Source organism: Arachis ipaensis, chromosome B8 (assembly GCF_059453495.1).
Source record: "Arachis ipaensis isolate K30076 ecotype BB chromosome B8, ASM5945349v1, whole genome shotgun sequence".
Classification (NCBI taxonomy): Eukaryota; Viridiplantae; Streptophyta; class Magnoliopsida; order Fabales; family Fabaceae; genus Arachis; species Arachis ipaensis.
In genome coordinates, this window is record NC_142443.1 from 13,695,031 (window position 1) to 13,709,120 (window position 14,090).

Genomic DNA, 14,090 nt, shown 5'->3' on the forward strand with positions numbered 1-14,090 from the left:
ATTGGACAACTCCCAATCCTAGATACACAACACACCCACACACTCCTCACATATTTTATCACATTTTTTCTTAATTGCATTCTCTAGGGTTTGAACTCTAGACCTTGAAATGGGGAGGGGGAGAAATGCCATTAGAACCAAGCTCATTAGCATAATTACATTTTATAAATAAACTAGATTGAACTAATTTAACTTGTAAATGTTCTTTCTTTTTTTTTTTTAGTGGTGAGGGCACCATATAATAAAATAACCAAAAAAGTACGGACCTGAAACAAAAGAAAAAGAAAAGCACATATTGGGCTTTGATTGAAGATCATTTAATGGCCCAAAAGAAACCGTCCAATAGGAGTGATAGTAGTTGGTTATGACAGTTTGAGAGGAAAGGAAGTTGGTTAATGTGATGAATGATGCGTCTGAGAATCCTCCAAGGGATGCAGGTCTCAGCCCCACACTGTTGTCACTGTTTCCCTCTCTCTCATTTCCAACGCACTTCCTTTTCTTCGTGCAAGGTTACACCTTGGACTGGTCTCCAAGCATGGAGGGAAAGCCCTCTCAATCACGACCGTACCTGGGGACCACGCGGCCCGATACCCGACCCCGACCCCGACCCTCTCTTCCACCCCGCATTTCGGGAAGCGACTACCTTAGCTGAGCTTGGTTCCGTTGTTCTCTCAACCACCGATCCTGTGGCCAAGTCTCAACTCTCTCACTTGGCTTACTCCACGTGGCGCCTCCACAACCTCCCTCTTGGCCGTTCCCAACCACCACCTAAACCCGCCAGACCCCGAAATCCTAAATTGGTTCGCTTCCCATCTTTCTCTCTATATTGCATGCTACCTGTTTGTTTTAATTCCCCTGTTAGCTTTCTCGGTGCAAATTTACTTTCATTATTAGACCATGTTAAGTGTTAGCTGCTTTCATGATTATTCAACAGTATAGCGAATTACTACAAGCATTTGTGCTTCTTTGTGATGATGTGTGCATTATGAAGTTCTTCTTCCTTTGATTTAAGGTTTCCCCTAAGGAAATTCCTGCTCCCAAGGATTCAGGCTTGCCTCTGAATGCTTACATGCTTCATAATCTTGCCCATGTGGAGCTCAATGCTATTGATTTGGCTTGGGATACTGTAGTTCGGTTTTCTCCCTATAGTGATATTCTAGGGGAGGGGTTCTTTGCTGACTTTGCTCATGTTGCTGATGACGAGAGTCGTCATTTCGCATGGTGTTCACAGAGGCTTGCCGAGCTGGGTTTTAAGTAAGGGCTTGTAGTTGTTTGTTGTTACTTCATTTTGTTGTCTATGACTCTATTCTCATTGATTATGCTGATTTTCTGTTCTCATTTTTTACATTTAAACTAGATATGGAGATATGCCAGCTCACAATTTGCTTTGGAGAGAATGTGAGAAATCATCTGACAATGTCGCTGCACGTTTGGCAGTGATCCCACTAGTCCAGGTACCTTTTTTGCCACCTCAATCTTCCTCTAACGTGAAATATTTCTAGCATTTCGTTGGTACTATTTGATGAAAAACTACTTAATAAATTTCATAATGCAGCCTTTTTCACAAATCTATCCTCTTTGTTAATGTGTATCATGCCTCTATTGTAAAATATGTGACGGGAAGTCTGCCACGAGCCGGTTTAAAATTAAATTCCATGGTACACTACATTTTTTCTACTGGCCACTACTTTCATGTGCAAGTTGCTTAAACATCACCAATACAAACATTTGTTTTTGGCTCATATATTGATTCAAATTGTAGAAGCACAAATGACTTATGAAGTTATGAGCTTCATAAATATTTGTCTTAGTCTAGAGGATTTGTGCTATTCAAACTATGATAGTAACCACAGATTACAGGCAAGATAAATCAAGATATACGTGTATTGATAGCACTCAGAAGACTGATATCAATGCAATATCAGTTTAAGAAGGAGAAAGCAGTATGAGTATGATGATTGACATGAATTGACCATCATTCTTTTCCACTAATGGTTTGCATTTTGCTTATTGAATTTTATAAGTAACTTTTCACTAGCCTTTCTTAGAAAGGCTTCAGGTTTCATAAGTTACCTTGAAGTGATTTCTCTGTGTCACATAATACAGGGATAGAAGAAAAGCTATGCATTATGATTCTGATTTTATAAATCATAAGTGTATGTTTATTGAATCGTAGGAGGCCAGAGGACTTGATGCCGGGCCACGCCTAGTGCAAAAACTGGTTGGCTTTGGAGATAACAGGACTTCTAAAATTGTAGCAAGAATTGCTGATGAGGAAGTTGCACATGTAGCAGTTGGTGTATACTGGTTTGTTTCTGTCTGTGAAAAATTGGGCTGTGCCCCAGACTCCACATTTAAAGGTTGGGAAGCCTGTCTAATTTCACCGTGTGTGCTTACTTGGATAGATATTAACGACACAGAAGCTTCAACATCATCTTTTTGTGTAACCATGCAGACTTGCTAAAGGAATACAATGTGGAACTAAAGGGTCCCTTCAACTATAAAGCTCGTGCGGAAGCTGGCATTCCCCGTGATTGGTAAGAACCTGCAGATTTTTGTAGTTGTTTTTTGACCATTAAGATGATTGGCTTTCTGTTTTTTTTTTTTTTTTTTTTTGGGGGGGGGGGGGGGGGGGTCAGCTGATTGGCTTTCTGTTTGAATCCTGAAACCCATGGTTTGGGCCGAAGCTGAAACCATGGTTTAGAATATCCAATCGAAAAATCGAACATACTATTTGAGTTATGTTAGTCTAATTAGACTCTAAAAACTAGCTTTAAGAGGTGTGAATTTCCTAGTACTTATAAATACTATATCTATTGTGAATTACGATTTATGACCTATCCTTAAACAATATAACACCTCTAATACACACTCTATGCTTTCAATGTTCATGGCTTAAGTGGGCATAGAATATAGCTTAAATTTTCCTGTCTAGGTATGATGCATCTACAACTACAAGCGATCAGGACAAAAACGATGAAGATGGCAAGAAAAAGCAGCTGTCAGCTGTAAGTAACATCCATCTTTGGCTATTCCTATCCTCTTGGCTTAATGTTGATGCAGCAGGACTTATTGTCACAGGTTTATGAGAGGCTGGCTTCCATCATTGCTATGGAAAGTGAGAATTCAAGTTTGAATAGGCCACCTCAATAGTAATCTTGGCACAATATAAAATGAACTATTTCTTTCTTCAGCCGCCAAGATGTGTTGGAACTAGCTACTAAGCCGCCAACAGTGTCATATAATTTATGCACTTTAACTGATGAACTTCCATGATGCAATTCTTTCATCAGCAAACATTGTTTGACTGATATTCCACGTGTCCATCCATGTTCGATGAGAATTGAGAAAGCATAAGCAAATGGGGGAACAGGATTATGATTTCACTTTGTTTATGTTCCGTTACACCAGTTAGATTATGATGTAAATACACAATTTTATAAAGGTCTTGGTTGTTGGAGCAACATCTTAGTGGAGAATGAAGTCAATGAATAACACTAAGTCCGTATTATTTGTTTTCTGAGTGCCGTGTGCATCCAAAGGTCCTTATTCTTTTGTTACAGCTTTGGTTAATTTTAGACGTGAGGAGGCAAAGACTATATAAACTCCCATAATCTTAAAAAAACACAATTTAATATTGGACTTTATGAAAAGGGTTTATACTTATATGCTTGTATAATTGGCAGGTAATAGAACAAGCCCTGGGTGGCTATTCTAATTGCAAAAAGATTTGTACACACAAATTATTGAGAAAAGGACCAAAAGAGAATCTCTTAAAAGCCAATATGAGCTGCACAAAATTCTTGTAGCTATCAAGTGAAACGTGTCAAATACGCGACAAAAAGAAAAAACAATTATGAATGAATTGTTAACAATTTATCAAAAAATAAATATAAAATGTACGCTATAAAATTCAGGGATCCGAATAGGTTTCCAGAGACAGGGAAATATTGTACCCGAGGGTAACAGATTTCCGGAAAATTTATCACTTTCCTTTCCTGGCAAATTTGCTGTACTAGCCACATCATTTGACTCCAATTTGCTTTTACTTGAAGCCAGAAATAAACGTGTCTCTCTTTTCTTCCCAAGCAAAACATAAATTGTCTAGCTACTGAGCTACACCTACACCTACACCTACACCTACTTATTTTCTCAGACATCAGAGAAAAGAAAAGAACATCATAGTAGAGAACAAATAAAAAAAATGTGCAACAGCGATGGCGAGTGCAGGCCCTTGGGGTTTCTATTGGGTCTCCCCTTTGCCTTTCTCTGCCTCCTCATCTCAATCGTTGGTCTTGTTATTTGGATCGTTGGGTAAGATATTCCTCTTTCTGTCTCTCTAAAGTTCTTCACTTTGATCAATTTTCAATTATCATACAATTTTTGTTTTTCTTAAAATAGAAAATTGATGACATGGGTTTGTGTGATTTCTTTATATGTGAAATGGGTTTGGATCTAATTGCATGATTATGCTATCAAAAACGAAACTTCAATTGATGCTGAATAGCTGATATGTATTTGTATATGTACATGTGTGTGGTGCAGATTGTTGTTGACATGCATATGTCCGTGCTGCTTGTGTGTGACGATTATAGTGGAGCTTGCTTTGGAATTGATCAAGGCTCCACTGCATGTTATGGAGTGGTTCACCTCTCAGATTCCCTGTTAAGTGAACAAAGTTTTAGATTTGTTTTTTGATTCTGTGTTGGTTTCACTTTCCCCCTTTATCTTCTTTTCTGTATTTTGGGTATGAGAGTTTGAAACTCCATGTTACTACTGATTTATTGTTAATCTGCGTGGTATCTTGTTCCTGTAAATTGACCAGTTCGTTCTTGGTAGATTTTTTTTCTGCATATTTATATTAATGAATTGAGATTATTGTTTTGGAAGAACTTGATCACTATTGCCTATTTACTGTACTATATTAGGAATTTGAATTAGATTTGTAATTTGGAACTGAAAACAAAGTTGTGAAAGTTGAAGAACCTCTAATGGATTTGATTGTGTCAACAATTATAGAAGATAAAGATGACTGGAAAGATTGCCATTTTTTCTACATCATGAGAGTCCATTGTCAACAACTCAACTATGTTGTGCCGAGTGGTGCCATCACAGAACTTTGTCTCATGACTAAGAATTACACAAAAGAGTCTCGTTGTTGTTTTGGCACTTTTATTTTAGTACATGGCACTTTGTCTTTTACCTTTTCTCTTTTAACAAATGATAAATAAACTAAAGGATAAGCTGGAACCATTGACCTTTCCATAATTTAAATGTAAATACTAAATACATGACCCTTCCTCCTTCCTTCCCTGCCAGTAAGGCAACTAGATTAGTTAAAATTGGCTTGGGAAAATTTGTACGAGGTTGGTTTATTTTTTTTCTTTTAGGAAAACTATTAAAAGTACCTATAAAGTTTATGAAGACTAATACAAATACCCATAAACTAAGAAAATTAATGTTGTACCTATGGAAGATGGTTTCGTACGATAAAAGTATTTAATTTTAATTTTTTGTTGATTTTTTAATAAAATTTTCAAACTACCTCCACCCTCAACTTCAACTCACTTTTTCAACCTTCCATAACCCAACCTACACATTTAAAACCCTTGTCATGGAGTCCAAAACTACTCCTATAACAACCCAAGCCGAAATCAATGGTGGTGGTGGTGGTGGAGGATCTCGACCAGTTTCTGGTAGAGAAATCTAATATAATGAGCTCTTTTCCATTTTTTTTACCATTTTCACACAAAGAAAGTCTCCCAAATTAAGAAAAAAAAAGAGAAAATATCTGAAACGATTTAAAACTGTTCCTTTATAGTTCTTTCTCTGATTTTTCATCAGTATTAGTTAATTCTGTTGTTAATCTTAGCACTGCAATCTTCTGTTGCATTACTATCGAGAGCTCCCACCATAAAGGTTCATTTCGTCTATTTTTGAAAGCGCAACATCACCATTCAATTTAGTGTCGGCACCACAGCCATCGTCGGAAAGAAGCTCCGTCGCCTGCCGCACGTCTTCAGCTGCGTCCTGGAACTCTTGTTCGGTCCGACGCTGATGTTCCCATCAAGGAGGTCTCCAATTACTTTCGCTTTGTCACTGAGACTAAAGAGGTTGGAAGCGGCGGCAGCGGCGACACCAAGGTACAGGAGGGTGCCAGCGAGGGAGACTTGTGTGAGAGAGTGGATGATGCTCTATGGGGAGCTAGAGGTCTTCGAGGTGGCCGAAGAAGAGTATGGAGACGATGAAGAGGGAGTAAAAAATGAAGGCTGTGAATGCGATGGGAAAGGCCATGAGAAGGAGGGATTTGAGTGTGGTGGAGGAGGAGGAATTTGAGTGCGATGGAGAAGGTCAGGGAAAAACCGATGGAACTATGAGGAGAAAATAAGGGATTTGTGGCGGTGGAGTTGAGGTTGAGGGTGAGAGTAGTTTGGAAATTTTATAAAAAAATCAACAAAAAAATTAGGGTTTGAATATTTTTGTCGTATGAAACCCATCTTTCATTAATACGTTAATTTCTCTAGTTTATGGGTACTTTTGTTGGTATTAATAAACTTCATGAGTACTTTTAATTTTTTTTTAGGAACCGATTAAATACTCCTTACAACTCTTGGAGCATCAAATTCCACAAACAAAATAGTAAAAAAGTTGTATTTTATGTGTTTTTATCATTATTATTGTGTTGGGCTAGTATACTAAAAACAAATGTTTTTATGCGGTAAAAAAATCTAAATCATTGTCAAATCATATTACATTACTTTATTTTGAATTGATATTAGATTAGGATTTTTTATTTTAATAAATAAAATAATTATAATAATTACTGAAATAAATAAATTAAAAAGTTATTACCAAAATAAATAATCTTCTCTTATCTTGTTTACACTGTAAATGGGATAATTTTGCACGTATCTCATTTACAGTATAAACGAGATACGTGCAAATCTATCTCGTTTACACTGTAAACGAGATAAAGATGGAAGATGTCTGTATCACCGAGGTTGCTCAATATTAAACTCTTCAACTCCGATAACATACTTACATGCTGAGTTCACAACAGTATCGGATTCTCACACTCAAATATCACCCTGTTGTCGTCATTTTCCATACAATAATTGGAGTAAACAAACATAACTATGTACACACTATTACTGACCATTGTGGCATTGTTTTTGTGAGAAAAACGGGATAGAAAGAGATATGAAATGTGTGTGGAGAATACCAAGGGTTACACATCTTATAGCGGCTAAAAATTTGTCCCATTTTATCTCGTTTACACTGTAAATGAGATACGTGCAAAATTATCTCGTTTACAGTGTCAATAAAATAAGAGAGTGTTATTTATTTCGATAATAATTTTTTAATTTATTTATTTCAATAACTATTATAATTATTTTATTTATTAAAATAAAAAATTCTATTAAATTATTACAGTGTAAATAAAATAAGAGTGTTATTTATTTCGATAATAATTTTTTAATTTATTTATTTCAATAACTATTATAATTATTTTATTTATTAAAATAAAAAATTCTATTAGATTATCATAAAATTATAAAAAAATAAAAATTTAAAAAATAAAAAGACAAAAATATTTTTTTAGAATTAATATTAAAAATTAAAATATCTTTTAAAAGTAACTGAAAATTTAATTTAATTTTCAAAAAGAGTAAAATAAGTTTGTAATAAATTTTAAAAAGACAAAAATACTCTTTTAAGATTAGAGTTATTCAATTATTTTAAAGATTAAAAATTTATATATATTGAGTTTAAAAAGATAAAAGTACTTTTTTTTTTAAGAGTAACGTTAAAAGTTAAAAGTCTACAATATCTATTTAGTATTATTAGTCTTTAAATGCTTTAAAAATTAGAAATTTGTCCTAAATATTTTAAAAAATGAAAATATACTATTTAAGATTAATTTTGAAATGACCAAAATATCTTTTTAAGATCATTGTTGTTTAATTAAATTATAATGTTAAAATTTAAATTTGATTTTAAAAAGATGACGATACATTTTTAGATAATTTTAAAATGACAAAAATACTTGTTATCTAATCAAGGTTGTTTTATTAATTTAAAAGAAAAAAAAATGTATTTGATTTTAATAGATTCAAATACATTATTTAATATTCATTGTAAGGTTAAATTACTTGGTTAGTTTTTATAATTTCACTAAATTTGTAATTAAGTATAAAAGCTTTCAATTGAATTCTTACACTATTTTAAATCTATCTTGTAATTAGGTATTTTCTGTGCCAAACTCAATAAAGTTAAATCCAATCGATCTGACCTAATTATATTAAATTTTGTACCTGACAAGTATCGAATCAAATGAGATTTTACTGATTATACTCGCATTAATTGGTTTGATTATCGAATTTAAGAATCCACGAACTTGAACTGACCTGATTACCTTACATATTAAAAAAAATAAAAATATATAATTTATATAATTTTTTTCTAATCCTAATCTCACTTCAACCATCATTCACCTTTTTTAGTCTTTTTTTTTTCGTGGTAGAATTTTTTCCTTTTTTTTCCTATTTTTTAGAAATTTAATTCTAATTCGCTAATTAAAAGTGTTCACAGGTATGGTAACCCAATTACCCGTCCAAAATTAATCTAATTCGATTATATTGGTTTTTTATCCAAAAAATAATCAGATAAGATCACCCTAAACTTGACCTTAATTAGTTCAGGTATTAATTTTGGAGTCATAGAACTGAACCAACTCGATTACCCAATTAATTTAACATTAATTAGAATAAGTAAATAAAATATTTTTAAATAATATATACACAATTTTATTTCCCAAGGTATTTCAAATAATAATAGTTATTTAAATTTGAATTATTACTTTCTTTTATTATTATATTACATATTTATAGTATTTAGACAACTTTTTAAATTTTTTTAATTTCAGTTTTAGTAGGATACTACCCAATTACCGAAAACCAATCTAACCTGAGTTTAATCGGTTCGGATCAGTTTAAGTCCACTTACAAAAAAAATTTAAATATAAACCAATTAAATTTAATTGGTATGATTTTTTTTTCTAAAATCCGAACCAATCTAACATGTGAACACCCCTATCGCTAATGGTAAATTTAGAGGTTGATTGAGCAATTAACATAAAAATTTGGGTAAAATTTTTGAGATATTAATTTAAAATATTATTCTATAACTACAAGAATATGATAATTTTGTTTGTAATATATCTCAATTAAAAAGTATGTTATTTAATGTAGCTAATTTTTAAATTCTAAATACATAATCCCATAGTGGTTCATTGGACTTGATTTGAAATCAGATTCAAATTAACTTACAACACTTGAATTCATGAGGAATATGATGTAATAATGTGGAGTATTCATGAGATAATTAAAAATTCTACCTTTTTTTAATCCTAATTTTAGAGATTTTTATTTTGTTCTTTTTGAATTTTTACTTAATTCTCTATTTATTGATATAAATTCGTATCAAATACTTAAATACTTTTGTATTTTTTTTAAGGACCAAAATACTTTTTGTCAAAGTTAGTGACTGATTTATATAGATGAACAACTAGTCAAATAACAAATAATATCATAATTAGTAATAAAATTTAATGTCTAGATAATTTTACTGAATTAAATCCTAAACTTAATAGCTCTTTAGATTAATGTCAAACTAACAAATTTTATCTCAAATTACTTGTTAATTGAAAAAAAAAATTAAAATTGTTAACTTCTTCTAACTATTTGATATCCCATAATATGCTAAATTAGTAAAGAATATCTCAGATCAAAATTAATTATAATGAATAGACAAAATAAAAAATGTTAGTAATAATATATTGACAAAAAATATAATTATTTATGAAATTAAATTTATTTATTATAATTTATCAAGTTAATCAAAATATAATTTTAGTTATTATCGCTAATGTTATTATAGGTATTGTTTCATCCTGGTACTGGGGTGGTCGAGTTTCAGCAATTTCGAGCAGGCGACTGTTTGAGAGGAAGAGCTATACGTCGGCCAGGATCGAACACCGCGGCGGGAATACCTGAAAAAGATACTCCGACGCTTAAGTTAGTGATAATCTCGAGTGAGAGTAATTAAGTAAATATGAAGACTGAGAATGGAACCTGATCCTTAGCCGAGTATATTAGTTCGGCTTTATAGAAGCTGTTTTACCCGTTTACTGTGGATAAGTCCGAGTTTGTAGGTTGGTTATGGTATTCTGTTTTGGTGATTAGGTTTGTTAAGCACGTTTCTTATTTTCAAATGAGCGAGGCCGATCTTATCTGTTCACGTGCCGAACTTTTCGGGCGGTCGAGGATAGTGGTGACGTATCATAGCCCCCAAGCTTGCCTTGGTTTGGATAGGACGAAGGCGAGCTTTCAAACCAGGGATACCGCAATCCTTGGTCACTGAGTTGTTGCCGTGTATGTTCCTTATAACCCCCAAGCTCGGCTTGGTTCTGTGCAGAATTCAAAACGTTTTTGTAGTAGTGGTTTCGTTCTGCGCGCCATCATGACATGATTGATGTGAAACTGTCCCGTTTTTTTAGGCACCCCTGTCCGTTGGATTTAGTAGTGATTTTAATGCTTCTCTCTTTTTTGACAATCTGGAGTAAATGCAAAGGTTTGGTAACCGTTTGCTTTATAGGAGTTATCTTTTGCTATACTTCTTTTCTTTCAAACTGCTGGGTTTTGGAAAAGTTTATTTTCTCTTCCTATCTGAAAATGAGTAAGCAAGGTCAGTTTTGATTCTTCCTGCCTTTCTTCTTTGTTTTCTTGCTTTTTCTTTCCTTGCCCTTGATGGAGAACTGTAATGTGAGTGATTGGTGCTCGTATTGTGGCCATTGGTAGGGCATAGGAGCTTGCTTTGGGCCGGGAGGAGAATGAGGCTTCCTGTGTTGAGGAGTTGTCTGGCATCATCCAGGAAAAGGAGAAAAAGATTGCTAAGCTCTCTTCTTCCATGGAGAAGAAAGAGCTGGAATTGGCTAATGAGAGGAAACTGCACAAGACATCTTTTAAAAAGCTAAAGGTTATGGGGTCCGAGAATGATTAGCTTTCTGCTCGGATCAAAGAATTGGAAAGTGGAATCTACGAGGCTTTTGCTCAAGGTTTTGAGCGTGTCGTTTCTCAGGTCAAGGTACTTTACCCGGAAGCCGATCCTTCGAGGCTTAATGTTATGAAGGTGGTCGTGAATGGTCAGCTTGTGGATGACGAGGCTGCTGCTGGACGTGATAGTGAGGAGTCCAGCATTGGTGATAAGGCAGATTAGGCCTTTATTTATGCTTTATTTTGTAAGCTCTGTATATGGTACTTTGGCCTTTAGAACTTGTATTTAACTTGTTTGTTTTTGGATAATTCCGAGTATTGTTCTCGGTTGTGCTCTTTCTGGTTTCCGAGTATAGAGCTCGGTTTGATGGTGACTGTTTAGCCTTTTATAAGATATAATATTTTGACAAAGTTATGATAGTAGTTTTGTTTTGCAATAGCAATGGCGTTTACGTATTGAAGATGGTCATCGATGGCCATTTTTTGGATGATGAGATTATCAATAAGGAGAGCGGTAGCTCTAATATAGGAGGTAGGGCGGAGTGAGCCCTTAGGGTTCGTTGAGAAAACTTGATTTGCTTTTGTTTGTTTGATTTTTCCGAATATTATGCTCGGCGTGTGTATTTTGGTTTCCGAGTATGAAGCTCGGATTATTTTGAATGTTTATTGACTGAAATATATGCCAATTATAGTTGCTGAGTATGAAGCTCAGATTATTTTGAATGTTTATTGACTGAAATATATGCCAGTTATAGTTGCCGAGTATGAAGCTCGGATTATTTTAGCTGTTGTTGACTGAAATATATGCTAACTGCTATGATAACATAAATGTTTTGCTTGTAATATGTGACATTTGTACAAAGATTTGTGGCGTCCGGCCTCATTAAAACCCTCTCCGAGTAAAACCCATGTGTTTTGGGAAAAAACCTTCGAAGGGGAAAAAGAGTACCATCATTCGCGGATTTACAGCATGTGTCATGATTGATATTCCCTCGGTGAGGAGACATTCCATGTTCCTGGAAGTTGATCTCCTTTAAGAGTTTCTAGTTTGTAAGCCCCCTTTCCGAGATTCTGGAGGACTCAGAAAGGTCCCTCCCAATTTGGTGCTAATTTGTCATGTGCTGGAGGTTTCTGAGCTTCTTCTGCTCGCCTGAGTACGAGGTCTCCTTTAGTGAAGGACCTATGAACTACTCTTTTGTTGTGTCTTCGCTCTATGAACTGCTTCCTGGCTCGTTGCTTTATGGCTGAGATGTCTCTTTCCTCTTCCACAAGATCCAGCTCGGCTATTCGAGCTTGCAAGTTGTTCGATTGATCATAAAGGTCAGCCCTTAGCGTTGGGACGCTGACCTCTACTGGGATCAGTGCTTCTGCACCATATACCAGCTTGAAAGGGGTTTCTCCTGTAGCAGATTGAATGCTGGTATTGTAGCTCCATAAGATTTCTGGAATGAGGTCGGCCCACTCTCCTTTAGCCTCGCCGAGATTTTTCTTTAATCCCTACAAGATAATTCTGTTAGCTTATTCAACTTGCCCGTTGGTTTGCGGGTGCTCGACTGAGCTGAAATGATGTTTAATGTTGAAATTTGTTAGGAAGGCAGCGAGTTTATGGTTCGTAAATTGTCTCCCGTTATCCGAGATTATCTCTCTTGGGATACTGTATCTACATATAATGTTCTTCCATAAGAAAGATCGCACTTTCTCTGCTGTTATATGTGCTAGTGGTTATGCTTCTATCCACTTAGAGAAATAGTCTATTGATACTAAAAGGAACTTTACCTGGCCTGGCACTTTCGGAAAAGGTCCGAGGATATCCAATCCCCACCTATCGAAAGGCCAGCTTACCTCTATGGTGTGGAGTTCCTCGGCCGGGATCTCTGAGAGGGTGGTGTGCTTTTGACAATTATCACATGCCTTGACTTTCAAAATGCAGTCCCTTTTTATCATCGGCCAATAGTATCTTGTTCGCAATATCTTTGCGGCCAATGCTCGGCCGCCGATATGGTTTCCACAAACCCCTTCGTGTGTTTCTGCCATAACATCTTCGGCTTCCTCATTGCTGATGCATTTGAGGAGTGGTTGGGAGTGTCCTCGCCTGTACAGGGTATTTCCGAGTACTGTATAGAAACTTGCTCTTCTTCGGAAGAGCGGCAAGTTCGGCTCCTCGTTTGGTATGGCACCTGTGTTGATGTAATTGAGAAAAGGTGTTCTCCAATCTGGTACCTGCATGATACTTAAGATTGTGTCCTGCTCAAAGCTCGGCTTGTTGAGTGTTAGTTGGGACAGGGCCGGTGTGTTTTCCGCCTGCCTTGTTGTGGCTAACTTGGATAACACATCGGCACTGGTGTTTTGTTCTCAATTTACATGAATAATATCAAATTTACTGAACTTTGAGATGAGATCCTTTGTTATGAGCCAATATTTCTCTAACAAAGGATCTTTTACCTGGTACTCGCATTTGATTTGGTGTACCACCAGTGATGAGTCACAGTAAACTGTTATCTGAGGTATCCTGAGTTGTTGGGCGAGCTTTAGTCCTGCTAGCAGAGCTTCATACTCTGCTTGGTTGTTGCTTGCATTACGGAATTGTAGTGATTGCTCGGCTATCACTTTCTCCCCTTCTTTTAGCAATAGCCCAGCTCTGCTTTCTTCTCTGTTTGATGCTCCATCTATATGTATACTCCAATTGGTTGCTGTGTGTTGTGTTTCATTAGTCATTTCCGATACGAAGTCGGCAAGTACTTGTGACTTGAGAGTTTTTCTCGACTCATACTGAATGTCGAACTCGGAGAGTTCGATTGACCACTTTATTAACCGTCCGGCAAGCTCGGGTCTGGTTAATATCTGCCTTAGGGGTTGGTCTCTTCGTACTATGATTGTGTGGCTTTGAAAGTAATGTCGCAGTCGTCTTGCCGTGGTGATTAGTGCCAGCGCTAGCTGCTCTATCTTCGGGTACCTTGTTTCTGTTGGTTGTAGTACCTTACTAATGAAGTATACTGAGTTTTGCTTTTTTCCTGTTTCTATCACTAGGACCGAGCT

The 14,090-nt window shown here is 35.5% G+C and overlaps 3 protein-coding genes across 5 annotated transcripts; 2 read left to right on the forward strand and 1 right to left on the reverse strand.

Moving 5' to 3' along the window:
- Positions 1 to 221: 221 nt before the first annotated feature.
- On the forward strand, positions 222 to 3,520 carry LOC107613650 (diiron containing four-helix bundle family ferritin protein, putative (Protein of unknown function DUF455)). Of its 3 annotated transcripts, none has more exons than XM_016315744.3 (7): positions 222 to 800; positions 1,013 to 1,254; positions 1,358 to 1,454; positions 2,177 to 2,360; positions 2,456 to 2,537; positions 2,936 to 3,008; positions 3,082 to 3,520. In XM_016315744.3, exons 1-7 carry the CDS (start codon positions 405 to 407, stop codon positions 3,151 to 3,153), a joined length of 1,146 nt encoding a protein of 381 aa, XP_016171230.1. In that variant the 5' UTR covers positions 222 to 404; the 3' UTR covers positions 3,154 to 3,520. The 3 variants fall into 3 exon arrangements, 2 of the variants coding, with proteins under 2 accessions (XP_016171230.1, XP_020964547.1); XR_015896094.1 differs by having other exon boundaries at positions 388 to 800; positions 2,901 to 3,008; XM_021108888.2 differs by lacking the exon at positions 3,082 to 3,520 and having other exon boundaries at positions 388 to 800; positions 2,901 to 3,006.
- Positions 3,521 to 3,947: 427 nt separating this feature from the next.
- On the forward strand, positions 3,948 to 4,889 carry LOC107613651 (signaling peptide TAXIMIN 1). The gene is made up of 2 exons (XM_016315745.3): positions 3,948 to 4,314; positions 4,546 to 4,889. Exons 1-2 carry the CDS (start codon positions 4,205 to 4,207, stop codon positions 4,667 to 4,669), a joined length of 234 nt encoding a protein of 77 aa, XP_016171231.1. The 5' UTR covers positions 3,948 to 4,204; the 3' UTR covers positions 4,670 to 4,889.
- A 7,245-nt stretch (positions 4,890 to 12,134) lies between these two features.
- Positions 12,135 to 13,769, reverse strand: LOC148547257 (uncharacterized). The gene is made up of 3 exons (XM_088495362.1): positions 13,416 to 13,769; positions 12,831 to 13,274; positions 12,135 to 12,551 (listed from the first exon to the last, which is right to left on the reverse strand). Exons 1-3 carry the CDS (start codon positions 13,767 to 13,769, stop codon positions 12,135 to 12,137), a joined length of 1,215 nt encoding a protein of 404 aa, XP_088351488.1.
- Positions 13,770 to 14,090: the final 321 nt, after the last annotated feature.